Source organism: Mirounga leonina, unplaced genomic scaffold (genome assembly GCF_011800145.1).
Source record: "Mirounga leonina isolate KUSES-001 unplaced genomic scaffold, KU_Mleo_1.0 Mir_153, whole genome shotgun sequence".
Taxonomy (NCBI): domain Eukaryota; kingdom Metazoa; phylum Chordata; class Mammalia; order Carnivora; family Phocidae; genus Mirounga; species Mirounga leonina.
The window spans coordinates 23874199-23901759 of NW_023270387.1; the positions used below are offsets into that span (position 1 = coordinate 23874199).

The following is a 27561-nucleotide window of genomic DNA, read 5'->3' on the forward strand; positions in this document are numbered from 1 at the left end:
CAGAGCCTCCCGCTGCAGGAGGAAGGGAGTGACTGAGGGGCTGGCGAAGGAAGGGACAGGATGGCTTAGAAGCCTCTGGCCACAGGACCCCACAGCAGGGAGGAGCTCTAGGCAGAGTCGGAGGCTGTGGTAATGGCTGGGGCTGGAGAGTCCCCTCGAGGTCCCTGAGCGCCCCTGCACCGCCTCTAAGGGAGGTCCAGAAGTTAGCATCAGTGGGACCCGGCAGCTCCGATCTCAACAAGTAAGTTGTCTTCTTTTCCTTCTTCCTTTTCTCCCCAGCTCACTGGTTCTGGAAGGCAGGATGGGCACTCTCAAGGAGCCCATTGTCCCTGGCAGTTAGCTTTTGCCAGGCACCTGCCACTATGGGAGCCCATGGGGACAGTGAAGGGCTTAGGGCCAGTTTAAAGTTCAGCCAGGAAATCCCAGCTCCCCAGAGCCTGCAGGCGTCCTGGGCTCTGGAAGCTCAGCCTTCAGAGAGCTGTAAACACGCTGTGCTGGTACCAGAGCTGGGGTACCCCTGGGGGCCCTGAAACCCCCCTGCCTGGTATGAGAGGCCCAGGCAGTGGGGGGTGGGGGGCATCATTCCCCTGGGTAGCAGGCCTGCCTCCAAATGGGGGTGTAGAGGGCTGGAGTGGGGCGGCGAGCTCCCTCAGAGCCTCTGACCTCAGCTTACTCTTGCTTTTTTCTAAGTCTGGCCAAATTGGAAACGTGGCCTTGCTATTTCTGCCCTCCTTGCCTCCTGGTCACTTCCTGCATGCCTCTCTATCTCTTTTTAAACATCTTTCCAACTGTTCAGAAAGGCCAGGAGTCCTGGCTGCAAGGGTAGGGACAGGGAATAGGAAAGGCCATCATTCTTCCCCTTCTCCCAAATCCATGTGTCTCCCTGGAGAACTGTCTCTGCTTCCCGTCAAACAGGGCTGTCCCCCCTCCTCCCAGGACTGGGGAGCAGCCTCAGCGTAGTGGGACCGGGCCTCCCCCGCAAAGTTCCAGGGCCTAGCCTACACATCAGGTCGGGTAACGTTAGCCCAGCACCTGTTCCGAGAGCCCCTTTCCACCACCAGAAGATCAACAGGCACAGGGATGTTGGCTTTGTGTCCGAATGCGCCAAGTGCTTTGCTCTCTTTGGATCCTTTTAATAGAACAGATTTTTGCATCTTCAAGCTTGGTGAGGCTGTGTAACTTTTGGGAGGTACAAAGCTTCCAAGTGAAATTCTCACCTGGGTCTGACTCCAAAACATACCTTTGTCTCATCGGGCTCTCTGGTCCACAAAGCACTTTTCCATGTGCGGGAGAGGCAGTGAAAAACAGCTAATATTTATGGAACCAAGGACTGAGCCAGACACATTCGGATGAGTTCATCTGGACACCAGTCCTGTGGGGCGGAGGTCATTCACCAGCTTTAGAGATGAGACCGTAGCTTTAGAGTTCTGAGCAGGAAGAATGGCAGAGCTGTTATCCTCTAAACCCTTGTCCTCTGACTTCAAAGCCAGACTCTTTCCACTATTAAACACTAACCCTGAAAGGTGCGCTGACCTTCCCAAATCTGTGCCTTTTCCTCCAAGCCAGGCGTAAATCCCATCAGCTGGCTGGATGAGACCCTGGGGTGCCCTCGAATCTGGTAGAAGGACCAAGCAGGGTGGACGGCGTGGGAGCTAGAGGGAGAGGCCCTTGGTTGGACTCTGACATGAAAAGCTTTGTCGGGCTGCCTGGGATTTTATTTTATTTTATTTTTTAAAGATTTTTTTATTTTTATGACAGAGAGAGACACAGCGAGAGAGGGAACACAAGCGGGGAGGTGGGAAAGGGAAAAGCAGGGAGCAGGGAGCCTGATGTGGGGCTTGATCCCAGGACCCTGGGATCATGACCTGAGCCGAAGGCAGATGCTTAAAGACTGAGCCACCCAGGCGCCCCAGGCTGCCTGGGATTTTAAACTATTGATCTGCCCTGAGATAGCCTCACTCTGCTTCTTGGCAATAATATTAAGAAATTGTCATTTATTGAATGCTAACTGTGTGATACTGGGCATTTTGTGTATGTGATGGGATTGTTTCTTCTTCTTCCATCCACTGCTTTTCCTGCTCTTCCTCCCACCCTCCCCCGACCTCACCTCATCCCACCCCCTTAACCGTCCTGGACCCAAAAAATCTGAAACTAAGTTCACAGAATCGAGACTTACAGCCTAAGGCGAGAAAAAGACAACCTTCTTTTACCTTGGAAGGAATGTTTTGGGACGTTTATTAGGTGTTTATTACTTGCCAGGCTCCGTTTATTAATTATGAGGTGGATAATAAATTGTTACGTCAGCCTAAATGATCAGAACAGCACCAGGGCCACCGCCGAAAGGGGAAACATCAGGTAGGGAGCTCGTCTTCACATTGCAGGGAAGGACAGTGTTCCCTAGGTCACCTCAGCCCTGTTCTAGATACCCTATCTAGCTCTCGGACAGAGAGGGGACCAGACTTCTCCTGTCCTCTCCAAAAGCCACTATAACCTGCTGGGCCACCTCGCAGGCTTCTTGAAGGAGCCCTCCTGCAGTACACAGAGAATGAATGAACTCCGTCCAGCAAGCAGTGCCGCTAGAAGAGAGGAGAGGAGGACAGGAGGACGTGTGAGCAGAGAGAGGGGGCTGTCCGGGACACTGCTGCCTTCCCTGAGGATGAAGTCAAAGCTCACTGGGATTCCCCAGGGAGAAGTCTCCCGTGGGTACCCCCCAGTCTGCGGGCACATCCTGAGCAGAGCCAAGCTCTTCCACTGGGGGCCCAGCAGAGATGTCAGTGTGGCTCCGTCACAGATGTTCTCTGCCCCGCTGTCCCCGGTGGACTGCATAGCAAGATCCCTGTGGGGCTGTCTGCCAGTGCCTGCCTGGATTTCTCGGCCAGGGATGCGGGGGACTCTAGGGCTGCCTAGTCGCCTGTGATGGAGGTAACCCCACAGCAGGGAAGAGACAACCAGAGCACCCCCTTCTCCAGGTCCCACTTGCTCTGCAGATACCCTGGTTCTCACTGCCTTCTGTGGTCCAAGCCACAGATGGGTCTATTGTGCACTCGCGTCCTTGTAAATAGCATCTACTCTGTTTCTTGTTTTTAAATCAGTTCTACAGCGATTTATTTGATTGCTTAGGATGTGGCAGGAGTAATTAATGTTTGAAAATCTTGGAACATGATCATTCAGACAGGGTTATGCTTTTACACTTCGGAGCATGAGCACCAAAGCTTACATGTTCTGGGCAATACTGATTGAATATTTAGGCTGGGGTGTTGGGGGGGGTACCATGGGGAGAAAGGAGGAAACCATGAGGTGGTTCGAAGGAGCCATTTTTAGATTCAACTTTTCACTGTGTCTGAGCTACAGATCAGGCCACGGAGACCTGGTTTCCAAGAGAGGGTCCATCATCAGATGTGCTTTGAGACCGTTGTCAGCCATGGAGGGATTTTTCTGTTTTTCCTCAAGACAAAATAAGTTCGAACATGGGAGTTCAAACACAAAGGATTGCGGTGTGGCATTTGAAAAAAAAAAAAATGCCTGAATGTATTTCTCTAAGAGACTTGAGGGTGGCTTTCTCTGGGATTATTTTAAAACGGACGGGACAGCTGGCCCTTCCTGAGACCCTGGCTGCCGAGGGACGGAGCCATGGCTCCTGCCAGTGCCGCAAGCTTATCTAGTTCCTCCTACCTTGACATTCTGATAAGGGAGCTATTCTAGTCCGCAGAGCCCCGGATGGCAGCAACCCTTGCCAACAACCGTGTTAAGTTAAATGTCAGAGCCAAACCTTTAACACATGACCCTGGAGCTCCTGGCTGGTGCGTAAATGTTAAGTTCCATTATCATTCCAGACGAGAACGGGCTGAGGGTCAAAGGTCAGGGATCATCCGACCAGTTTGTCAGGTGGCCACAGCACTTCCTGGTCCCCGAGGGTCAACCCATCTGGTGGCCAGGGAGGTTAGGGGCCAAGGCTGGGGAGTCAAAAGGGAAATAAATGGAGGGTGGAGGGAAGGAGAGAACATGACAAGCTTTCAGACTCTCCTCCTTGTCTCCTGTGACCTGGTTTTGGAGGCTAGGTGTGTGCCCATCCCTACATCCTCTTTCACATTTTAGGCTCCTTACCTGAGTATCAGTTGGCCTTAATGCCATCGTCCTGAATTATCTCTTGCTGCTCATAAAGGAAAAGGAGGGTGAGGAAGTAGAGCAGAGAAATGCCGTCAGGGGCTGACCCTGTGTCCTGTGTATTTTGCCCTCAGAGTCTGTCCCTCCCAAGATGGCGCTCTTGAGTGCTTGATGCTCAGAGTCTGGCCAGGAGGAGAGGCAGAAGAGCAACAGAGACGAGGTATTGCCTCTGCTCCGGGAAGCTGGCCATCCAGCAGGGATAACAGGTCCCACGGGGGCCCAGGTGCAGGAGACCCTGACAAACAAAGGTTATGCCAGCCAGCTACCCCGGGCTACCACAGACAGCAAGGGATGCAGGCCTCACAGCCCCACTCAGGCTGCCTGAGTCACTTTGGAAAGTGCCCTTCATCGGACGAACCTCAAAGTCACTCACATATTCTTTTAAATATGGGAATGGAGCTCCTACCACAGGCCAGACCGTGTGTAAGAACCTGTGTTACAGGATTGGGTCCTTAACACCCCCTGCCTGCCCGACCTTGGCACTCTCTCCGAGGACTGACTGAGGAAAGCAGACGTGCCCACGGATATGTTACAGGATCAGGGATAAGACCCACTGAAGAGAGGCAAAGGGGCCAAAGGAAGGCCAGGGACGACCAGGGAAGGCTTTCCAAGGGGGATCAAAAAAACAGTGAGGTCCAAGAGGGGAGGGAGCCCACGGAGGGAACCCAAGGAGGGAGCTTCTGTGGCCCCTAAGACCAGCCTCTGCTTGCGCTGGTCCTTCCTTCCATCTGTGTGGATATCCCCTAATTCTTTCCCTTAAACATTCACACAATAAAACAACATTTCCATCACAGCAAAGATCTCTCATGTTGCCCTTTTATTTATAGCCTAACCTACTTCCCTCCTGCCCCACCTCTTCCTTACCCCCTGGCAGCCCTGAATCTGTTCTCCTTTCTATAGTGTTTGTCGGCTCAAGAATGTTATATAAATAGGATCATATGGTATATAACCTCTGAGTTTTTCAATCAGTATAATTCTCTGGGGATTCATCCAAGGGTATGTGTGTGATATTTCAGTGTGGTTATTGAATTTGTTCAACCATTTACCCCTCGAAGGATATGTGTTTGTTGTTTCCAGTTTGAGGCTATTATGATTAAAGCTGCTCTAAATACATGTATGTGGGTTTTTGCATGAACATAAGTATTCCATTTATTTGGGATAAGTGCCCAGAAGTACAATCGATGGTTCACGCGGTAATTATGTTTAGTTCTTTAAGAAACTGACACATTGTTTTACCTTCCCATCAGCAATTTGGAGTGATCCTTTTTCTCTACATCCTTGCCAATGTATGCTCTTGTCACTATTTCTCATTGTTGCCATTCCTGTGGATGTGCAACATAGCTCATGTGGTTTTGCATTTCCCTAATGGCTAATGATATTGACCATCTCTCCATGTGCCTGTTTGCTCTCCATATGTTTTCTTTGACTAAATGTCTTTTCATGTCTTACACACATTTTCTAATTAGGTTGTTTTACTGTTGGATCTTGAGAGTTCCTTATAGTGCAAGGGACTAATCCTTGTCATATATGTGATTTTGCAAACATTTTCTCCTACTCTGGAGCTTGTCTTTTCATCTTAACAGGGTCTTTTTTAGCAAACGTGTTTAGTTTTGATGAGGTCCAATTTATAAGTGTTCCCTTTTATGGATGAGATTTTTGGTGTCAAGTCTAAAAAATCTTTGCCTGCCATAGATCTTGAAGGTTCTCCCAGGTTTTTTTCCCCCCCTAAAATGTGTATAACTGTATCATTTATATTTAAGGGCATGATTCATTTTGAGTTAATTTTTGTATAAGGTTTGAGGCTTAGTTAAGTTCACTTTTTTTTTCTATGGATATCGAATTGTTCTGGTGCCATTTTTGTAAAGACGGTCTTTCCGGGGCGCCTGGGTGGCTCAGTTGGTTAAGCGACTGCCTTCGGCTCAGGTCATGATCCTGGAGTCCCTGGATCGAGTCCCGTATCGGGCTCCCTGCTCGGCGGGGAGTCTGCTTCTCCCTCTGACCCTCCCCCTCTCATGTGCTCTCTCTCTCATTCTCTCTCTCAAATAAATAAATAAATAAAATCTTTAAAAAAAAAAAAAAAAGATGGTCTTTCCCCCGTTGAATCCCTTTTGCACTTTTGTCAAAGACCGGTTGGGTATATTTGTGAAAGTCTATTTCTGGGTTCTGCTCCATTGATCTATGTGTCTATCTCTCCTCCATTACCACATAGACTTAGCTATATAACAAGTTTTAAAGTTCAGTAGACTGATTTCTTCCACTTTATTCTTTTTCAAAATTGTTTCACCTATTCCAGTTCCTTTCCCTTTCTGCAGAAATTTTAGCATAATCTTCTCTACATCTACAAAAAAAATTTTGTGGGATTTTGTTAAGAATTGCATTAAGCCTGCATATTCAGTCTGGGGAGAATTGGCATCTTCACTGTATTGAATCTTCCAATCTATGAATATAGTATATTTCTTCACTTGTTTAGATATTCTTTGATTTCTTGCATCGACGTTTTGTCATTAACAACAATTCTTTCTGATCTGCCATGAACCAACAGTGTGAACTTGGGCATATCACTTAGTTTCTCAGACCTTCAGTTTACCCTCTGGTAAATGGGTATAAGAACACCTACCTTGAGATGGTGGGGAGAAGGTTATATAAGACTGCAAAGGAGAGGTCTGACAACACGTGCTCAATGACATACTCCCTTCGATAGATCCCGTTCTCTGTTCTTTTTTTTCTTCTTCCCAATGCTCATTTCTGATGCCCCATTGACTAATTGACTTTCACTTTGTCTTCATTCCATCCTTTGTTTCTTGACCTGCTTTCACTCTCAATTCTTTAATTCTCTTGACTGTATTTTTTTCTTACTCTCACTGGCTTTTCCTTTTCATTCATTCTCCCATAAGATTTGTCTCATTCCTCTTTATTGGAGCATTTAGGGCATTCTCTTTTTCTTGTCCTTAGACTTTGAGAGTGACTCCAGGGCCAGTTCGCCTGGGTTTCAATCCATGTAAATACCAGCTTTGGGGCAGTTGGCTCACCCTTTCTGGTGCCTCAGTTTCTTCATCTGTAGAATGGGGGAAACAGTACCCATCTTATGCCTTTTCTGAAATGACTAAATGAGTTAATACAGGTAAGGCATTTAGAATGCAATCTGGTGTAGGGTGAACCCCCAATAGGTTTCAACTCTAATTATTGGGATTTTACCTACTGTGCCCTGTTTCTCTGGTCTTTTCTCCCCATCCACTCACCTTCTATCACCATCCCATCTTTTCACTTGTACATAAGTACATTCGTATTCACATTACCCTGCTTTCTTGTTGCCATCTTCTCTGTACCTCTCTGGCCTCCTAGCCTCTAATCATCGTTGATAAATTGGCACCAGCCCAGGAAATCTGTCCCTTGGGCTGTAGACAGGAAACAAGGGGTTTCTCATTTTGATTTAATTATTAATCTCCTTTATTATTTAATGCAGAATACATACTCACAGTGCAGGGTTACAATGAAGAGAATGTATTATAACTGCACTGCTCGCTTTCAAAGAGATAGTGGGCTTAAAAAGGAAAAGTACTGGATAGACAGATACAAATGTGGGGAAAATGGAAAATGAATTAATTTGATTTTCATGCCCTTTTATTCACGATTTTTCATACATCATCCGCAGGGGGCTGGGTGGGTGAATCGGGACTGTGGCCAGTAAGCCATGGCCAAGTATTAGGAAGAACAGACGTCAGACCCCTCAGCAGCCTGCCAAGAAGGGCCATGAAATATTCCATCTTAAGCAAATGAGAGCCACACAGGTTGGGAACCTCAGTCACAAGCTTCCAGGCCTGCTCCATAGATGCACTCCTCAATAATTAGGTACGGTATGAAATGTTCTATTGCTGGAAAGGTACTCATGACATAATTAAGACTTTCAAATCTATATTCCATACCTTGAATTAAGCCTAATTTTGCCCTTTTAAAAATTGCTGGAAATATTTGGACTCCCTTAAATATATTCAAATAGATCTTTTAAGTACCGTCAAAATGATCTTTTTGTCTCTGCATTTTCTCCAAAGAACTAAAGTCCACCAGCAAATGCCAGATCTGTCGGCTCCCATTTCAGACAAGAACTCTGTCTTCCTAAAAAAAAAAGGAAGAAAGAAAGAAAGAAAACCCTTGAGTGAAACACCATTTAATCCTTCTCTCTTTGCTTTTTATCTTTATTGTGAAGCATCAGTATTTTTGTTTCTTTAATGACAAAGCAAGCATGGGATTAGTCTGCAGTCCTTCTGATAGAGTACATGTTTCTCTGCAGATACCATAAAATAATGCATGAGGTTTTATTACTCCCTTAGAATTGCCAAATCCTCCAAGGATGCAATTTGAATGAGCAGCTAATTATCTTCCCTTGTCTGGGCTGCCCAAGGCTCTGAAGGCCCCAGGCTCATCTTCTGGTGCTCCTGGAGGCATTGATTGGCTCCCTTCACGGCAGAGCCAGAAAAGTCAAGGCCACCCGTTAGGCCTATTGTTACGGTGTTTATATTACATAAAACTTCACATTCAGTGTTGCTACGTCTACCATGTCATCATCTTGGAAGTGCCCTCCCTGGGTAAGCCACAACTCTCCCACTAGAAAGTGGGATTAATATTACAGGAGTCTCACAAGCCAATCCAAGAGTTCTGAAAGAGTCCCAACAGAGATGCCAATTACTATTACTATTCCATCACAATTCCATATAATAATAATAATACTGGTTTATTTCAGACCTCATAGCCTGGAACAATGCAAGTTAGGGAACCAAGAGCTTCATACTACTATTTGGGAGGGTAGAATTTTCCTGAAACAATGGGAGCTATTTCATTAACATCAGAATTCCCTTGGATATTTCCATTTTTTACATAGGAAAGAGACCCAGGCTAGTAGGGACCTCAGCAGCAATGTGTAATTCAGGGCAAGATATGTGGCCAGAAAAGTCAGGATTATACTTCAGAACAAGATCACACTCTCTTTGGTGCTCTGGACTTGGAAGGCTGTCAAGAGAGCATGGGCTCTGCAGGTCGGCCACCGGTCAGCCCAAAGCCGGGTTCGGCTGTTTGGGAGCCACATGACCTTCGCACCTTCTCTGCCTTCTCTGACTCTCAGTCCCCTTTCCTGTGGAACAGACGCATTGTACTTGAGATGATTAAGTGAGTTAAGATACACAAGGCACCTCTTCACATCAGCATGCACACACAAATTTCACTTCCCGGGCTATTCTGCAAAGAAAAACCAGAAATCAGCATAACCAGCTACAGGCAACAAATTGAACATGTGCTTAGAACAATAGCAGAATGAGTGTAAAGGGCATCGGGAAAGCCGCACAGATGGGATAGATGCTCCTGAAAGGGCTTGCTCCTGTCAGGGTGTCTCTGACTCAAAACTAGGAACAGCTGAGTGACTCTAGGAACAGCCTCAGTCCTGCATCCATATCCCCACCCTGACTTTGCTCTAAATAACAATCCCACTCACACTGAGGGGCCGGATTCAAGGGCGCCCCTCGGAGGGACAGAAGCCGCCCCGGGATGGAGGCCGGGATGCCTGGGCTGGGGAGATGCGTGCGTCTGCGAGCTCCCCAGGAAGGGGCAGTCTGAGCCGGGCCGATGCGGGGGGGACCTCAGTCCTGAGGCCTCCTCACCCTCCTGACACAGTGACTCTCTTGCAGAGCCCTTGGCAGCTAAGCCATCAGGGACACGGTGTGCCGGGACACCCGCAGTGATGAAGTGTCCTATCTGACACAGCCCGTCCCTCCAACCACCCTGTCCCTGGCTCCATGTTTCAATGAAAGCCCTTCAACCTGCTCCTGGCGCACGGACTCCCACCTCACACAGCCACGGGAGACCCTTGCATTCCAGAGAGAGGGGTGCCAAAATTCCCTTTGGCTATGACAGATCTCTGCAAAGTCCCCTTTATGGGGCATTCAGGCTGGAGCAGAGCTATGAGTATGCATTCCCCAAGCCCCTGTGGGCCCCTGAGAGTGAGGAGCATGCTGGGCATAACACCAGCACGTGTGGTCTAACCCTACTCGTGTCAGGGCCTCCCAGTCCTGTTAGCCCAGGATTCCTTAATCACTGGTGGTCAGCAGCCATTACATCTGAGCCAGAAGTGAGCTTGGGAGGTGACCTGACCCATGTTCCCGTTCTTACAGCCCTCCTCTGGGGAGAGAGCTCCTTCAACCTTCCTTGAGGCATTTAGAGTTGGACTTTCTCCCCACTGAGAACCACCTGCGCCATGATGGAAATGGAGGGCTGTCATGCTCGTCCAGGATTCTACCACCTACGGCATATTTGCAAAGGGTGCAGCCGGAGAGGACAAGGCACTGAGGGAATGCAGAGGGGTCATGACAACCATCTGCACAATGGAGGGGACTGGGGAGAGCGAGGCTGTGGGCGAGGAGACAGGGCTTGTCAGGACCATGGGAACCAGACTGGTGGGCCCTGGGGGACCAGTCCACGCACCCATCTCTTTACTGCAGTGGGAGTCCCAGGTTGGCCCTCTGGCTTCCTTTGTACTGAGGGCTGATAGGCTGTGTTCATGGAAGACCTGTTAGCGAGGAGCATTTTTTGGTGTTACCACAGCTCTTCACACCATGCTCAGCAGAACTCAAAGTCCAAGCCAACGTGTCCATGTGAGGAAAAAGCCTCCCTCTGGCTCAGTAACCCAGAAGTATAAATTAGCAGCTGGCACACTGAATCTGACCTGCAGGGATATTTTCTTTGATTAACTCACGGCCCCAGAATTGTCGAAATAGTGGTCAATGGTGAAAAAAAAAATTCAGGTTTAAAAGTCTTCACTTCTAGCTTTTCTGGAAAAAGAGAGAGAGGAAGGTCTTACTGCAGCACCTCCACATTCTTGTGTGGCAGCAAGGAGCTCCTGCTGGACAGCAGTGGCCCCCCCAAGAGAGCGCGCGAGCTCACCTTGCCTCTGTCCCCATCACTCCCTATTGTGTCCCCAAAACCCAGAGCAAGTTTGGTTGTGCTCATAGAATTGCTTGCCCAGAATAAAGAGAGTTATATCTCTTAAAAATCTCTTTCTCTATCACAAACCTGAAAATGAAGGTCTAAAGCAGAGCTTATATTGGAATAAAAAAACGGGAGAAAGTATATTATCGGTACACGACCGGTATAAGGAGCACATCACAGTGTGTCTGTGTTGGAAGACGCCAGTCCAGCCCCTCCGCTCCCTGAGCTTCGTAGACAGCAGAGCTTGGTGCCAACCTCATGGGTTCCGGTTACCACAGCATGCGCGCCCCGCTCAGCCAAAAAGTCCAAGTATTCTCCCCGCGCCTGGCAGAGGCAGACACACTTGAGATGAAGGAGAATCGCTCTTAGTGGGATCCGTGGCTGCTGGTTAGTTTTCTCTTCCTTGTAAGGGGCCATAGTGTCCAAACACAGGCATTTCTTTTTTTCTTTTTTTTTTCCTTTAAAAAAAATTTAAACTCAATTAATTAACACGTAGTGTATTATTAGTTTCAGAGGTAGAGAGGTCAGTGATTCATCAGTTGCATATAACACCCAGTGCTCATGACATCACGTGCCCTCCTTAATGTCCATCCCCCAGTTACCCCATCCCCCCACCCCCCTCCCCTTCAGCAACCCTCAGTTCATTTCCTATGATTAAGAGTCTCTTATGGTTTGTCGCCCTCTCTGATTTCATCCTGTTTTATCTTTTCCTCCCTTCCCCTATGCTCCTTTTGTTTCTTAAATTCCACATATAAGTAAGATCATAGGATAATTGTCTTTCTCTGATTGACTTATTTCACTTAGCATAATATCCTCTAGTTCAAGCCACATCGTTGCAAAAGATTTCATCTTTTTGATGGCTGAGTAATATTCCATTGCATATCCGTACCACATCTTCTTTGCCCATTCATCAACACAGACATTTCTAGAAGTGGAAGAGGTGCTCGGGGATTACGCTTGAACAGGCGTTAGCCGGGACATGCGGACTCCCTGTCTCCTTGGAACAATTAGGTGCCTGTGAGGGGCAAATGTTGCCGTTGTTAGAAAACATCAAGGAGCTGCTGTAAGCCGCAGCAGGAGGCACTCCGAAGGCCAGCAGGAGGGTGGGTGGAAGGTACAGCCCCCTCGGGAGGAAAAGGGAAACGGCTCCGGGCAGCCTGGGCACGTCGGGCAACACAGCAGCAAATCATGCACTGGTTTCATGGGACAGACCAGGCGTGTGTCCCTCTGGCAGTCTCTTGGATCAGGCATTTCAGGGCCTGACCCCCACCGAGGCTCAGACCCACTGACAGCCTGGTCCAACCCCAGGGGGCTGAGGACCAATAACCCCAGAGGCAGACCTATTTGAGTATTCAAAGTGACAATGCATAAAAGTCACCTAGCACAGAGATGGCACGTAAAGGGTGCTCAGTACATGAGCCTCTCACGGCAAGCAGGCTCCCCTCACTGCACTCACCACGTACCTTCTCCACCAAGTCTTTCCTGACCCTTCCTCACTCACCCTGGCGAAGCCAAATTAAGAACTCCGTCTTGGTCTCTGTCGCTGTCTACTGCACTGATTGTTTGCCTGTGTGTTCCCGTGACTCCCAGAGGGCAGAAAATACAGCAGTGGTCCCCAATATCCCCTGGGTCAGGGTCTCTGGGTGTGGGACCTAGGCATCAGCATGGGGTCCAGCTCCCGGCTGTGTGCACCCACAGGGGAGAAGCCTTGTAACTCAGAGGACCAGCAGCATTAACAAGGCTGGGAGCTCCTTGATAAAATGCAGACTCCGGGAGCTCCAGACCAACCTAATCAGAATCTGCATTTTAACAAGATCTCTGTGACTGGAAAGCACAAGAAAGCTGGCAAAGTGCTCATCTACCTCCTCCTGCCCCCAGGGCCCAGCAGAGTGCCTACTTGCAGTGACTGTTTGGGGGAGGGGCTTCACTGATTGGAGGGAGGAAGAAGGGAAGGAAGGAAGGAGGGAAGGAATCTGTGTTACAGTTTTCAATGGGCTTCCACACCTAATACCTAATGTGCTATCACCCAGATAGTTTTTGAACTTGGGTTCAAAAAATAAAACCACAAAACATCCAGGAATTAAAGACTAGGTTCACATCTAAGTTGATAAGAACAAATAATAGCTGCAAAACGATTGGGATTTAAAGTAAAATACCCGATGAGTTTTTAAAGATTTATCACTCTTGAGTTCTTCTGCCATCAGACCCCAGAATGAACTAAGGTTTTTTTGTTTTTTAAAGGATGGTAATTTTGAAAGCCAGGAAACTAGGACTGGCCCCCTGGCCGGAGCCAGCCCATCAGTGTGGTTTGGGCACAGGTTCTGGGGGGCTGGGGCCACCAGCCAACCCCTCCATGAACTTCTGGACTGGGAGCCGGTCAGGTCTCGGTCCGGTTTTGCTCTCCACCAGCCGCTAGTTCGCGACCAGGAAGGGCAGCTGCGGTGGCCGGCAGGGAACTATTAAGGCAGAGGCCAGAACTGCAGTTTCCAACATTTTGTCCTCGGGCAGGCTGCTGAGGAAAGGGGGGTCACGGAAAGCCCCCCGCTCTCATTCCAGGACCTGCAATGGGAGGGTGGCCAGGGTCGTGCTGAACCCCACGGGGGACCCCAACCCCACGTTCCAGGCACCCCCCAATTCTAGGGACTCACAGACCGCTGTCTGGGTCACTTCCCCTCCTCTTCCTCTGGTTCCTGCCTCCAGGCTCAGGGAGGTGGCTCATTTGCACCCAGGAGGGGAGGAGCAGAGAATGCAGCCTCTGCAGGTCTCCCTGCAGGAGAATCACCCAGATCTTAGCACCAGAACAGCCTCTGCGTCCACGTAGAAGGGCCACAGACGGGAGAGTTCTTAGAAAGTTCTTCAGGCACAGCCTCTGGGGATCCCATAGAGACTGAAGCGAGCTGGAAACTCCTCTCCCAGCAACAATTCTGTCCGTTGCAACCACTGTGGGTTCTAGAGAGCGTCCCCGCAGCACCTGTGGGCAAGTTATTTAAGCTCTCCCCCAGTTTCCCTCTTCGTAGAATAAGACAACACCTCCCCGTGGAGTAAATGAGGCCATGGAAGCAGGATGCTGACCCACAGTTGGCCCTCCTGAATTGCTGGAAGCTCTCCCACCCCACCCCCGCAACTCCAGCCCTGGATGGAAAATAAATACTAGCCTCGGCCAGCATTGCCCATGCGCCTTCATTCCATCTTCGCGCCTGCCCTCCTTGGTTGGTGCGGTCATCATCCCCATTTTGCAGAAAAAGTAACTGAGGCTCAGAGCAATAACTTCCCCCTAAGTCCCTCAGCTCAAGGTGAAATCGGAAGGTGGGCACTCTGATGCCAGAGTCAGCTTTCCTAATCATTTATTACCTGGTTCCCCCTTCTGTTCTGTGTTAGATTTTTATTTCTGCCTTGGCAAAGGACCAGACTAAATGGCTTAAAACAACACCCAGTTTTTGGCTCAGTGTTCTTAAGTGAGAAGTCCAGGCACAACATGACTGTGTTCTTTGCTCAGGGTCTAACAAGGTTAAAAGGCAGGTGTCAGCCAGCTGCATGCTCCTTTGGAACTCCAGCTCCTGTGGCTGTGGCGGAATTTAGTTCTTAGTGATCATAGGAGGTCCCTGTTTCCTTGCTGACCGTCACGAGGGGCTGCTGTCAGCTTCTAGAGGTCCCCACATTCCTTGCCACGTGCCCCTGTCCATCTCCACAGCTAGCAAAGAGCTTCTCCTACTTCAGGGAAAGCCCACTCCCTTCCCGGGCTTATCTGATTAGGTCTGGCTCACCCCAGAAGGTCTCCCTTTCTTCAAGTCAGCTGGGCCGTGACATAGGCTCATCATGGGAGTGAGTATCCCATCCCCAGGTCTGGGGGCATATACAGGGAGTCTATTTCGGGGGGCAGGAATTGTGAGGGCATCTTAGAGTTCTGCCTCCCTGCGTGTGCCTTCTCCACACCTGGCACATACGCCCTTGATAACACCTTTAATACTTCCTGCTAATCTTGAAGGTCCTTGAGGGCACTGGGGCAACCACCATGGAGTGTTTTCATATTTTAACAACGAGTACAGCCATATAGATTCCTGCAGAACAGCATACAAATATCTAGTCTGAGATAGGAGTATATTCTCCTCCACTACCCTTCCTTCAACCTCATCCCATATCCCAAAACTCTGGGAAACAGACATTGACCCAGCAAATATAAGAGAGAAAGGAAGAAATCGTTAAGGATGTCTGCTGTCCTCATTTTCACAGTAGGGAAACTGAGTCTGAAACAAGACTCCCAAGCCACCCTGGGTGGCTCAGTCGTTTAAGCATCCAACTCTTGATTTCGGCTCAGGTCATGATCTCAGGGGCGTGAGGTCGAGCCCCACATCTGGCTCAGTGCTGGGCGTTGAACGTGGAGGCTGCTTAAGATTCTCTCTTTCCCTCTCCTTCTGCCCCTCCTTTCCCACCCCCTTGCAGGCTCTCTCTCTCTCTCGTTCTCAAAAAAAAAAAAAAAGACTCCCAGCCCAGTGCTCTCTTCAGGAAACCCTGCTGATTTCCAAATGCAGTTTCTATCAAGATGCTGCGTCCACGGCTCCTGACTTTCTAGAAAAAGCCCCCCCACTCCATGACACAGGGCTTTCTTCACTGTGTGTGTGTGTGGCGGGGGTGTTTGGGAATTCTTCACACAGAGGTCCACTTAAAAGGATGTCAGAGTCACTCGTGCATCACCTAAAATACAACTTCCTTTGATTTTGCCTCTTTTGATTCTTTCTCCATTTGTGTTTCTATATCAAAGAGTTTAAACCACTTTGCTGGACTTCAGGCTCTGTCTTCCCAAGAGTTTTAATCATGTCCAGGCACAGCTTCTTATCCTCAGACACAAGAGAGGGTTCCAGATGAATAGCAACACCAGGCTTGATGAGCTTGAGTGGGATTTGCTCCTGTCGGTGCCTCCCCGGGTCCTGTGGGGAGAAGCTCTCATACTGGCTTTGCCTCCTCCAGCCCAAAGCCTTTCCCCCCACCTCTCTCTCCACAGGCAGTTCTGCTCAGACCCCTGGGCTCAGAGGGGGCGGTGCTAGACTATAAACTATACAAAGGCTGGGTCTGCATTCAGCTTAATCACTGCTTAATCTCCAGGTCTTAGCACAGAAGCTGGACAATCGCAGTTCCTCAACTAATGCTTGCTGAATATGGGTGCCTAAATGAATAGAACAGATCTTGAAAATCTGATTCAAAAGCTCATCTCCATTGTCCCTGAAAATTCTTTTGATATTATGCGCCCACAGCACTGGCGGCCAAGATTTCTAGAGTGGGCATTTCACTTACTCTTAGGAAGAAATCTGGGGAGGAGAGGTTCTACACCAGTCAGCTTGATGCCTGCCCTGAAGCGGCCCACTGGGGCCTTTGATACTTGACTTAGATGCTCTATGTCTCTTTCTTCATCCTTAAAACGGGGGTTAATGGGGCGTTGCATTAAATTTCACTTCAAGGAGTGTTTATGAATATATATTTACATTTATATTTATATTTATCTTTGTATTCATATAGTCTTTCCCTAGATCCTCATAATGGCCCCCAGAGCTGGAATGGCAGAAAATATTATCTGGGGTTTATAGCAGAGTAAATTGAGGCAAAGAAAATGAAGATGGTTTTTCCTTGGGTCACAGAACACGTTTCTTAGAAGCTGATCCTAGAACCCAGATCTTGCCCTGGGCTGAGCGAGGAAAAACTTCTGCCGAGGATTCTAGCACACTTGGAGGATGGATGCCAATCTCAAATCAGAAGTGAATCCTTACCCTGTCTGCTGGACACACAAAAAATTCTCTGGTCTTGACTGAGGTGTCCTAGAAAACCTTTCTCTGTTTCTAGTACAGGGCAAGGCTTTCTCCTACAAGAACATATGAAAGTATATTCAAAAATAAAGAAGGAAACAGTGCAGAAAATCAGCAGAAAAGCTATTTCTCTGGAAGATATGAGGGCAGGAGAATGTGCTTTGCCAGGTGCCCTAGCCGGTGACTCATTCTGGCCAGCACTGGGTCTGCCCTGCCCAACAGCAGTGGCTTGGGGAGTCCATGGGCAGCCCTCCGATCAGACCTCTATCTGGGTTCCAGTAGCTGGGTTCCCAGGAGCCCCCAGGGCATTGGGAGTAACAGCATTTCTCACCCTTTCTGGGCATCCCTGAGTTCTCAGTAAACAGTCTCCAACCTAGGGGCAAAGCAAAACCATGCTTAGGATTCTGCAAAGCAACATCAAGCATCCAGCTCCTCATTTCATTTATCTTTGTAACTGCCATGTGAGGGAGCGGGGAGCAGGTGGCCCTGTGCAGAATGGGAAATGGCCAACAGACATCTGAAACAAACAACCCTTCGGATGACCCTTCAATATGATATTTTAAAGGTTACCTTGAAATTGTCACAACTACCAAGGTAGCAAAGAAAAAGGTATGCCAGGATCTTCTGACTTTCCACGTTGGGGGAAATCTTCCTTCATGGCTTATAGAACATTCATCCGGGTTGTTCTATCAGGTTCATTGTTTCCAAGGAGTGGAACTACCTGTGAAATCAAAACAAACTTGCTTGTAAAGATGAAGGGCTGAGTAATGGCATCCCCTGAGGAATTCCCCCAGGATTTGAAGCTCATAGAACTTTCTGGAGCGAGCAGCTCATCAGTCTAAGCAGGAGCCACAGAACATCAATGTCTGCAAGCCACTGTGTGGTGGGTACTGTGAGACCCCATGCTGGAGCAGATGAACCTAGATTCAAACCCTAACTCAGCCACTTAACTACTTGAGCTTCGTTGTTTTTGCCTGAAGATTAGAGGGATAATAGCCGTTCTTCTCTAATAACTTTGTTGTGAGGATTATAAATGAGCTAATGGATATAAACTTCTTAGCACAGTGCCTGGCTCGTGAACGCTCAGAAATTTAAGCTGTGATTATTAGCTGTGGAGATTCTCATGGTCTTTCCTAGCTGCATCAGAGTCTTAAAGTATTTTCAGTGGGAGTGAGCGGAATATCTGAAAAACAGCGGACCATTGCAGGTGTCTGGGTGTTTCTTTAAAGTGTGGCATATACTCCAAAACATGGTACAGCCTTTTTGAAAAGCAATTTTTTATTGAGACATTTTATTGAGATAACAGACATGTAATGTATTAGTTTAAGAGATATAACATAATGACTTGATATATGTATATTTTGGGAAATATAGTTTATAGTTTAGTTAACATCTGGCACCATATATAATTACAATTTTTTCTTGTGATGAAGACTTTGAAGACCTACTCTCTCGGCTTCTTTCAGATATACAGCACAGTATCATTAACTATAATAGCCACGCTATACATCACATCCCCAGGACTTCATTTGCAACTAGAAGTTTGTACCTCGTGACCACCTTACCCATTTCGCTCGCCCCGTACACCCTCTCCCTGGCAACCACCAATCTGTTCTCCGTATCTGTGAGTTTGGCTTTCATTTGTTTGTTTTTGATTTCACATATAGGTTTATAGCCCTTTTGAAAACCTTAGGGGCATTAATATCTTGTCCATTTCAGGTTTTTAGACGGCAGGGAATTACTGTGTCAAGATTTTTAATGGTGGGTCTACACAGCGATTTGTCATATTCGTAAGTGCTCGGACAGCCACAGACTCCTCCCCTCAGACAGTAGGAGTGACCACATGGTGAATCAGACACTCACTGCCTTTTCCTTTCTGTCTGCTGCTAAGATCTGAGACATAAAGAAAGGAGACAGGGAGATATAAAGAAGAAAGCACAGGCTCTGGGCCCTGTGAGCAAGAATCCAGATACCCACTCTGCCAGGTAAGTGTTTGGTGGCCCAGGTTATCACTTAACCATCCACCTTTTTGGGGCTCTTATTTATTTTTTTACTTATTCATTCACTTATTCAACAAGTGCTTTTGGAGTATACAGTATGTTCTGGGCTACCCTCTGGGTATTTGGAATGTATGAGGGAACAAAACAGACGTACCTGTGCCCCGTGGAGGTTACATTCTAATGGAAGGAGAGAGACTCCTAGAAATAAATATGATGCATAAGCAATCAGTGTTTACATACTGGAGATCAAGCTCCAACTCCAACCAGTTGCTGTGATAACAAGTGACAGTCTGGATGTACTGCATGGACTAGAGCAGGCACTTAATAAATTGTTGCGATTATTATTTTTTAATTGCTCCCAGATTTCTTAAATCCTTTCAACACCATGTGTAGTTTGCACCTACGTATTTATTCATTCAACAAACAACTATTGAGCTGCTATTATATGCTAGAATCTGTAGGAGGTGCCAGGAATACAAGCAAATAGTATAAAAAAAAAAAAAACCACGGTCCCTGCCCTTGAGGACTCTGCGGTAGGCTCCACTGTGCACTAGATGAGGACCCTTGAGAGCACAGAGGCAGGAGTGACCTTGAAATCTTGTGTTTCTGTGAATCAGCACAGCCCCCTTCACTGATGATGTCTTTTTTAACTCAATGCATCCCAGCTATGGCTGGTGATTCTAGGAATGCTATGAACCAGGATATGGAGATTGGGGTCACTCCCAGGGACCCAAAGAAGATCCCCAAACAGGCCCGTGATTACATCCCCATTGCCACTGACCGTACTCGCCTGCTAGCAGAAGGCAAGAAGCCCCGCCAGCGCTACATGGAAAAGAGTGGCAAGTGCAACGTCCACCATGGCAACGTCCAAGAAACCTACCGATACCTAAGCGATCTCTTCACCACCCTGGTGGACCTCAAATGGCGCTTCAACCTGCTTGTCTTCACCATGGTCTATACCATCACTTGGCTGTTCTTCGGTTTCATTTGGTGGCTGATCGCTTACATCCGGGGTGATCTGGACCATGTTGGTGACCAGGAGTGGATTCCTTGTGTTGAAAACCTCAGTGGCTTTGTGTCTGCCTTCCTGTTCTCCATTGAGACAGAAACCACCATCGGGTATGGCTTTCGGGTGATCACAGAGAAGTGTCCGGAGGGGATCATACTCCTCTTGGTCCAGGCCATCCTTGGCTCCATCGTCAATGCCTTCATGGTGGGGTGCATGTTTGTTAAGATAAGTCAGCCAAAGAAGAGAGCAGAGACCCTCATGTTTTCCAACAATGCAGTCATCTCCATGCGGGACGAGAAGCTCTGCCTCATGTTCCGGGTGGGTGACCTTCGTAACTCCCACATTGTGGAGGCCTCCATCCGTGCCAAGCTCATCAAGTCCCGGCAGACCAAAGAAGGGGAGTTCATCCCCCTGAACCAGACGGACATCAATGTGGGCTTCGACACTGGGGATGACCGTCTCTTCCTGGTGTCTCCACTCATCATCTCCCACGAGATCAACGAGAAGAGCCCTTTCTGGGAGATGTCTCGGGCCCAGCTGGATCAGGAGGAGTTTGAAGTCGTGGTCATTCTAGAAGGGATGGTGGAGGCAACAGGTAAGACACTTTATCTTCCTTGGCCACAGAACTCTCCCACGTGCTGGGAACCTAGGCCACCAGGGCTAGAAGATGGCAGTTGGTGCCTGAGAATCCTGGGATTCTCAGCCAGCCCAATCTCTAACTGTGATCTGAGGGGTGTTGTCATTCAATCAAGATGGAGTGATAACAACAACTAATGTTTACTGAACCCTCTAACTTCTGGACATAGTTCTAAACTTTAACAAACAGTATCGCACTTAACTTCCCACTCTCTGTAAGATGATGTTCCTTAGGTTACAGATAAAGAAACAGAGGCACAGACAGGCAAGTTATCAGTCTAGTTTCGTCCAAGAGTAAGTCATAGAGCCGGGATGCCTGGGAAGGCAGGGGACCCCAAAGCTGGCCCTTGTTTTCGACAGGCTATCTTGCCCCACCACATCCTGGGGCATGTGTCTACCCAAAAAGAGTCTTGTGATCAGATAACTTGGAGAAATACAGTGAAACAAGGTGCACAGGCTTCTTCACAGTAGGACTTCGTGGTATCTCTACATGCCATGAATCACTCTGTGATTTCCCAAACACAAGGCTTCTCAAAGTCACAGAATCCTCTTTTTGAAGAGGTGTCTATACCCCAGACCTGTGAGGGCAGCTCTTCTGGCTGCCATCCCCGCCCCCCCGCCCCCCCACCCCAGGAAGGCTGTCCCTGAGCTTCCCTTTGGAAGGCTGGCTGAGTGAACAGGGGACGAGCCGAAACCAGTCCATCTGCATCCACATAGGCCCAAGCAGATGCCCTCTTCATGGCCGGCCCGGCACCTCCCTGCTCAGCTCTCAAGTCTCATGGGCAGCCAGCAGCCAGGAACTTCCACCATTGCCCAAGGCCAAGGCCTCGGTGCAGGGCTCCAGGGAGCCCGAGGCCAGCCAGCAGGAGCATGAGGCCCAGGTCCCACCACTCCTGCCTGAACTCCTGGGGAGAGGAGCCCTCCTGCAGAACCCTGCACCCTGCTTCTTACTCCCTTTCTTCCTCTTTCCCTCTCTTCTTGTCACCCGGTAGACTGAGCACTTGTAGAAAACTCACTCAGGCTCAAAATGATATGTATTTTTCCAATTTCTGCAGCGACACCGGAGGACCACGCCAATCCCATTTAACAGACATAGATGCTGCACCCAGCTTCATGCAGATGGTGTTCGATTCAGGTCTTTCACTTATGAATCTTAAGTGTTGAAATTTCAGGGGCTAGTCAGAAAGATGGCCAAACAAGACTTCCTCACCTTTCGGGAACCTGGTTGCTGTGCGGGAAACTCCGATGGGGCATCCACAAACCTTCTCATTCGGCCGGAGCCCGTGGGACCTGGCCAGGGTGCGAACAGGCTCCGGGGACTGGCATGGAGGGGGCTGCTCGGCCATCTGCTGGGAGCTGGAGCCTGGCCAGGCAGCATATGGTGGCAGCCGAGGGAGCCCCTGGGGCCAAGGACAGCCAGGATGCAGGAAGCCTGCGACAGAGCTGGGGGCTCGCAGGTCACGCTGCCCTTGGTGCTGGGCTCGGGAGCAGAACACCGGCTGAGTTTCTGGGGGAAGAGCACCACTCTGAGGCCACAAAGGAGGGGTCAGGTCAGAGATGTGGGGACAAACAGGAGAGTTGTGCCTTACAGTCCCCCCGTGCCTTCACTGCCACCTACTGTGGAGGGATCAGGGGGTGACCCAGCTGAACTGGTCCCTCCCCTGAGTATCCTTCAACATCAGTGGCCCCCGGGTGACCTGCCCTGTCTAGTTGACCTCCTTCCCTCCCATGAGTGCAGGGGGCCCCGGGGAGACAAGGGAAGGAGAGCCCCCCACCCACATCTGTTCTCATCTCCGCGACTATGGTGGCCTGATGGCCACATTACAGAGCAGAGCATGCGCTGCTGATTCAGGCCGAGTTTGGACGAGCACAGCCCTGCCATAGCCTGCCTGTGTGTGTCTGGGCAAGTTGCTTAACTCGTCAGCAAAATGAGCATAATACAACTCACAGGGTCGTTGGGGGGATTAGACGATTCGATGGAATATCATACATAAAGCACAGTGCTTGGCAACCACAGGGGCTTCTTTCCTTCCCAAATGCATGCGAAGATGAGTGCCAGGGACAGAGGTAGGGTCTCTTGATACAGGGGGTCCACTGCCACATCCCAAGGGGTAAAACAAATCAGGAAAGCCTCCAGGAGATATGTCCCACAGGTTCCCGTGGGGGTCCTGTCCGCTGTCTTTCCTGAGGCCCCCAAGCCTGCAGACACCTGGTCTGGGTCTAGGCTGCTCAGTGCCCAGCTCGGGGCATCTGCTGAGCTGTGACGGGGGAGGACTGCATGGAAAGGCCTGGCCCAGGCCAGACCCAGGGAGCAGAGAGCAGGCTGCAAGCCCACAGTGTGGGGGGCACCTCAGGGGTGCCCAGCACTGGAGCACAAATGGGTGGGAAGCAGCCTTGCACTTGGGTCTGGTGTGCACGAGACCCCTGCCAGAGAAAGCCCACCCTGGGAAGCTGGAGCCAGCTTCTCCTTCGTTCCCGAGAGCACACGCCAGTACCTTCCTTGGCCAGAAGATTAAATATCAGCAAGCTGTTTTCCTGTGACCCCAAACACAGAGGCTTCTTCATCCATAAACAAAGCTGCTCTCCTCCCTGGAGAGAAAGCAACACCTAAAAATAACATAGGCAAGCAAGGGCTGAGGAGACAGGGAATGGAGGCTTTGGAGCATGCTGCAATCAAGGAGCCAAGGGGTGTGTGTGTGTGTGTGTGTGTGTGTGTGTGTGTGTGTGTGTGAGAGAGAGAGAGAGAGGCTTCTGCCCATATGTGTCTACCCCAAACAATCCCTGTGTGCCCTATAAGATGGTCAGCTTCTCTACATTCACTCCATCTGAATTTATCTTTTTTTTTTTTTTAATTTTAAACATTTTTTTTTTTAAGATTTTGTTTATTTATTTGAGAGGGAGAGAATGAGAGAGAGAGCACCCGAGAGGGGGAAGGGTCAGAGGGAGAAGCAGACTCCCTGATGAGCAGGGAGCCCAAAGCGGGACTCGATCTTGGGACTCCAGGATCATGACCTGAGCCGAAGGCAGCCGCTTAACCAACTGAGCCACCCAGGCGCCCTGAATTTATCTTTGTTCAAACCCTTTTCCTGCCTCTTTTGTGTCTCAATCTTCGAGACCTTAATGCTGTTCTCAGGAACCACGTCCCTGGCTCTAGCTCTTCCAGAATTATCCACTCCAGTCTCTAGGAACCTACCCCGGAATCTCGCATGTTGGTTTCTAATGTTCTGCCTCTAGCACACCTTGAACTCCTCCAGGGCGAGGACTGTCTTATTCAGCTCTACACCTCCAGGGTGCTTAGCCCAAGCAGAGGTACAACAAATGCTGGCTGGCTGGCTGATGGACGGACGGCTGATGGACGGCTGGCGGTGGCCACTCCTAATCTCCGTGCCCTCTGTCCCCACAGGCATGACTTGCCAAGCACGGAGCTCCTACATGGATACCGAGGTGCTCTGGGGCCACCGATTCACACCAGTCCTCACGTTGGAAAAGGGTTTCTACGAGGTGGACTACAACACCTTCCATGACACGTACGAGACCAACACGCCCAGCTGCTGTGCCAAGGAGCTGGCAGAAATGCAGCGGGAAGGCCGGCTCCTCCAGTACCTCCCGAGCCCGCCCCTGCCGGGGGGCTGTGCTGAAACAGGGCTGCGTACAGAGGCCGAGCAGGAGGGAGAGGACGAGCCTGAGGGGCTGAGTGGGTCCCGGGAGAACAGGGGCTCCGTGTGAGGACTGTACTCGCCCCCCGACCCCCCCTCCCTGGCCTCTGAGCACAGTACCTGCTGCAGAGCTGGGGGGAGGAGGGGTGAAGGAGCTGAGTGCGCTGTTGGGGGGCCCAGGAGCCATCCAGGCTCTGTGGGGAGGAACAGGATATCCGTCCTGGAATCTCCCAGCTCAGGCCTCCCTGAGCAGGTGGCCCCGCGCCTGGACCCCTGAGGCAGCCCTGCCTCTCTGCTCCCAGCTTCCGTCAGCACGGCTCAGGGCCAGGCCGGGATGGGGTTCCCCACAGTGAGAGCTACCGGGCAGCCTCTGTCTCCGCACACACGTCCCACTGGCCAGGGTCACCTCCCTGCTTGGGTCTCACAGACCGACCAGCAGCTCCCCTCCAGGGGCTGACACCTGGACAGGGCCGTCCCCCCCCAATTCCTACCACCCGGAGGCTTGCTGTGGGTTCCGCGTGGAGAGATTCTGCCCACCTGGAAGCGCCACCCCCTGGTCCCAGAGTGAGCTCGCAGACCTCATGCGTCAAGGTCCATGCGAGTTAGGCCGGCAGTCCCTGTCAGCTCCCAGCCTATTGTCCACTGCCTGAGAGCCATGGAGGACGGGGCCCTAATGGTCTCTTATCATCTGTGAAGCATATGCGTCTCCTCTGCTGTGTTCTGCGTGTCACGTGTAGCCTACTAGATAACTGATCTCCTTACAGTGACCCTCAGAAGGTGGCTTGGGCCACAGCGCAGCCCCGAGCACATGGAAAGCTGTCATCAGCCGCGTCCTGGCCATTCCCGACCGCACGGGGGCCCGCTGCTCCCACCCAACGGAGAACCCAGCGGCCCGTTCTTTTCTGGTACTTCTGGCCCCAGAATCTCAAAGTACTTATAACCTTCACCATAGCTCTTTTCCACCGCCTCAGCCTGGGGTGTGATCCATGGAGAAAGCTGGGGTTCCGAAGGCAAGATGAGCCAGTCAGGACGGAAACCAGGAGGGGGGAGGAAAACAGAGGGGCAAGGAATTAAATGTTTAAAATAAGCATCCCCACCAATCACTGCAGAGATATTCTGACTCAGGCTCAGCACCCCTATCTGGGGGGAGGTGGATGGGAGGCACAGCGAGGGGGTTCCCCCCCACCCGGGATGACCTGGCCTTCAGGTCCAGCTGAGAAGCCCCTGGGCCTCCCCACAGACTGGGCCGGGAGAGCCCACATGAGGCCTCAAAAGGGGGAAGGGGAGGAGACGGGTGAGGGCAATCCGTGGGGGAATTGGAGAGCCAGTGAGCCTCAAGAGAGAAAAGAGCAGAGAGCAGAGAAGAGCGTTAAAAAGGACAACTTGCAGAGGGCTCTTCTTTTCCGGTCTGGAGGCCCAGGAAGAGGACAAGGGGACAGGGTGCATTGTTGTGTCAATGAGGCGCGTCTGGTATGTGTTGAGGCCGACAGGGCCTGAGTAGCTGACCTGGACCTGGAGAGAGGTCGCAAATGTTTCCTGGCCACAGAATTATGGAGCCACAGAATTATGATTTTCACAGCTCTCAGCTTGCCTTTGATAATGGAAGCATTTACCTGCTTGCTCCGAGGCACCTTCCCTGGGAGTGAGCACAGCACCCAAGTGAGGCAGAGGTTAAGGCGGAGCAAAGGGAATGGCTTTGGGATCTCAGGCCCACAGCCCCTCAGGCTGGGTGTTCTAGGTCCAGGGGTTGGTGAGAAGAGGAGACAGGCAGCCTGAGGTGGGGAACTACCTCTCGTGGGGCTGTCATATGCAGAGGAAGGGGATCCTTGTGCTTGGGCCTGTGGATCTTGAGAGGAGGGCCTGGATCTTGAGAGGAGGCACAGGGACACAGGGAGCAAGAGGGGCCCTTCCCTCCCCAGGCATGGGGCTGAATCCTGATTCCAGGCGTTTTTCTGTGGCAAAGCAGGTCTGGAGGGAATGGAGAATGCCCTGGAATCCTGCCCCCATGGAAAAAGGAAGCAGGCAGCCTTGAGCACCCCGGTGGGGAACTACATGCTATCAGGAATCTAAGGATGCCTTGGGGGGGGGGTGGGAGGACCTACAGCTGGAACTCTCAGTGTGGGGTCAGTACTCACCCTGGGCCTGGCAGACCTGGGGCTTGCACAGCAGGACTATTTCCTCGCCCCCCCACCCCCCAGCCAGATCTAAAACTGGCCTTAGTCAAAACCCATCAGTGCCTCTCAGTGAGGCAGCTAAGCAAGGATGGGGACAGCGAGCCACTCCCCAGTTCTCGAACTCTGCGGCGGCCTCCATGAACCCAGGCCCTATCATGTCTCTGCCAACTATAGAAGCCGTACTGGCTGGAGAAGCAGATGAGATCAGTACATCCCAGCTCCCTGAGAGGTCAGAGCCCACAGCACTGCGATTAGTCATATTAGCTGCTTTCTCTCATGAAAATTCAAATGCAGGAAGACTGCCTTTCATATCCCAAGGAAGTCCTTCTTCATGTCCAGTTGATACAACTGAAGTTAGAAACATCCTTCAGATAGTTTTCTGGAAGTTCTTGTGTAAACATGCACTCACTAAGTGTAAAGTCAATGAGGGCCAGAGTTTCAGTCGATCACACACCAGTCACATGTGGGTCATAGCACTGAGCTATAGAACTCTGAGCCCACGCATCACTTCTGATGGGTCACAGAGCTGAGCAAAGCCAGTCTATAAGGTGAGCCCACTGGTAACTCCCATAGGCTTCAACATCTCCCAAATCCCAAAGCAGGATCTCACAGGTCAGTGCCTGAAAGCATTGGAAGCTAACTTCTTGTCTTAGCTTCCAAGACCTCCCTCCCTGAGAACTCAGAAGCAGGTAAGCTCCCAGTAAGTCTGACCCATGTAGTAGTTGACAGCATCGCCCAGGACCTTGTTTCCAGACCAGGTAGAATGGGTGTTGCCTGTGACCCCCACCTTCAGGGGCCGCCTTTGGGCAACCAGAACCCACATCCTGTCATTTCCTTCGCTGCTTTAAGATCCTGGCCTGAGCCGTTGACCTCGCTGGAGGAGAAAAAGCCTGTGTCTGTCTGGGGAGAACCACCCCCCCCCTTGCTCACCGCCTGCAACAACTGGGCACCTTCTTTCACAGTCCTTATCCGAGGCCCTGCTTTCCAGTCTGCCTCCACCACGTGTCCCATGTGAGGGCCATAGCAACTTAAAAATTTTGTACTGAAATTACCAAAAACAAACACACACACACACAAAAGTTGCCTGTTGTGTCCTAAGATGCCCTGAACACAGATCGGCGCATACGCCCTTTCCGGAGCACCTACTATGTGCCC

General features: G+C 50.2%; 1 protein-coding gene across 5 annotated transcripts; it reads left to right on the forward strand.

Annotated features, from left to right (window-relative positions):
* KCNJ5 (potassium inwardly rectifying channel subfamily J member 5) lies at positions 1-26803 on the forward strand. Of its 5 annotated transcripts, none has more exons than XM_035009292.1 (5): positions 1-241; positions 18398-18555; positions 18651-18916; positions 19597-20535; positions 23980-26803. In XM_035009292.1, the coding sequence occupies exons 4-5, from the start codon at positions 19599-19601 to the stop codon at positions 24300-24302; spliced, it is 1260 nt and encodes a 419-aa protein (XP_034865183.1). In that variant the 5' UTR covers positions 1-241; positions 18398-18555; positions 18651-18916; positions 19597-19598; the 3' UTR covers positions 24303-26803. The 5 variants fall into 5 exon arrangements, with proteins under 5 accessions (XP_034865183.1, XP_034865186.1, XP_034865185.1 ...); XM_035009294.1 differs by lacking the exon at positions 1-241 and having other exon boundaries at positions 17703-18555; positions 18651-18721; positions 18823-18916; XM_035009295.1 differs by lacking the exon at positions 18398-18555 and having other exon boundaries at positions 18823-18916.
* The last annotated feature ends 758 nt before the right edge of the window (positions 26804-27561 follow it).

Coding starts and splice junctions, on each gene's coding strand:
- KCNJ5 (XM_035009290.1), top strand. CDS start 19,566: ATGATGTCTTTTTTAACTCAATGCATCCCAGCTATGGCTGGTGATTCT. Junction 20,536..23,979: donor AGGGATGGTGGAGGCAACAG/GTAAGACACTTT, acceptor CTGTCCCCACAG/GCATGACTTGCCAAGCACGG.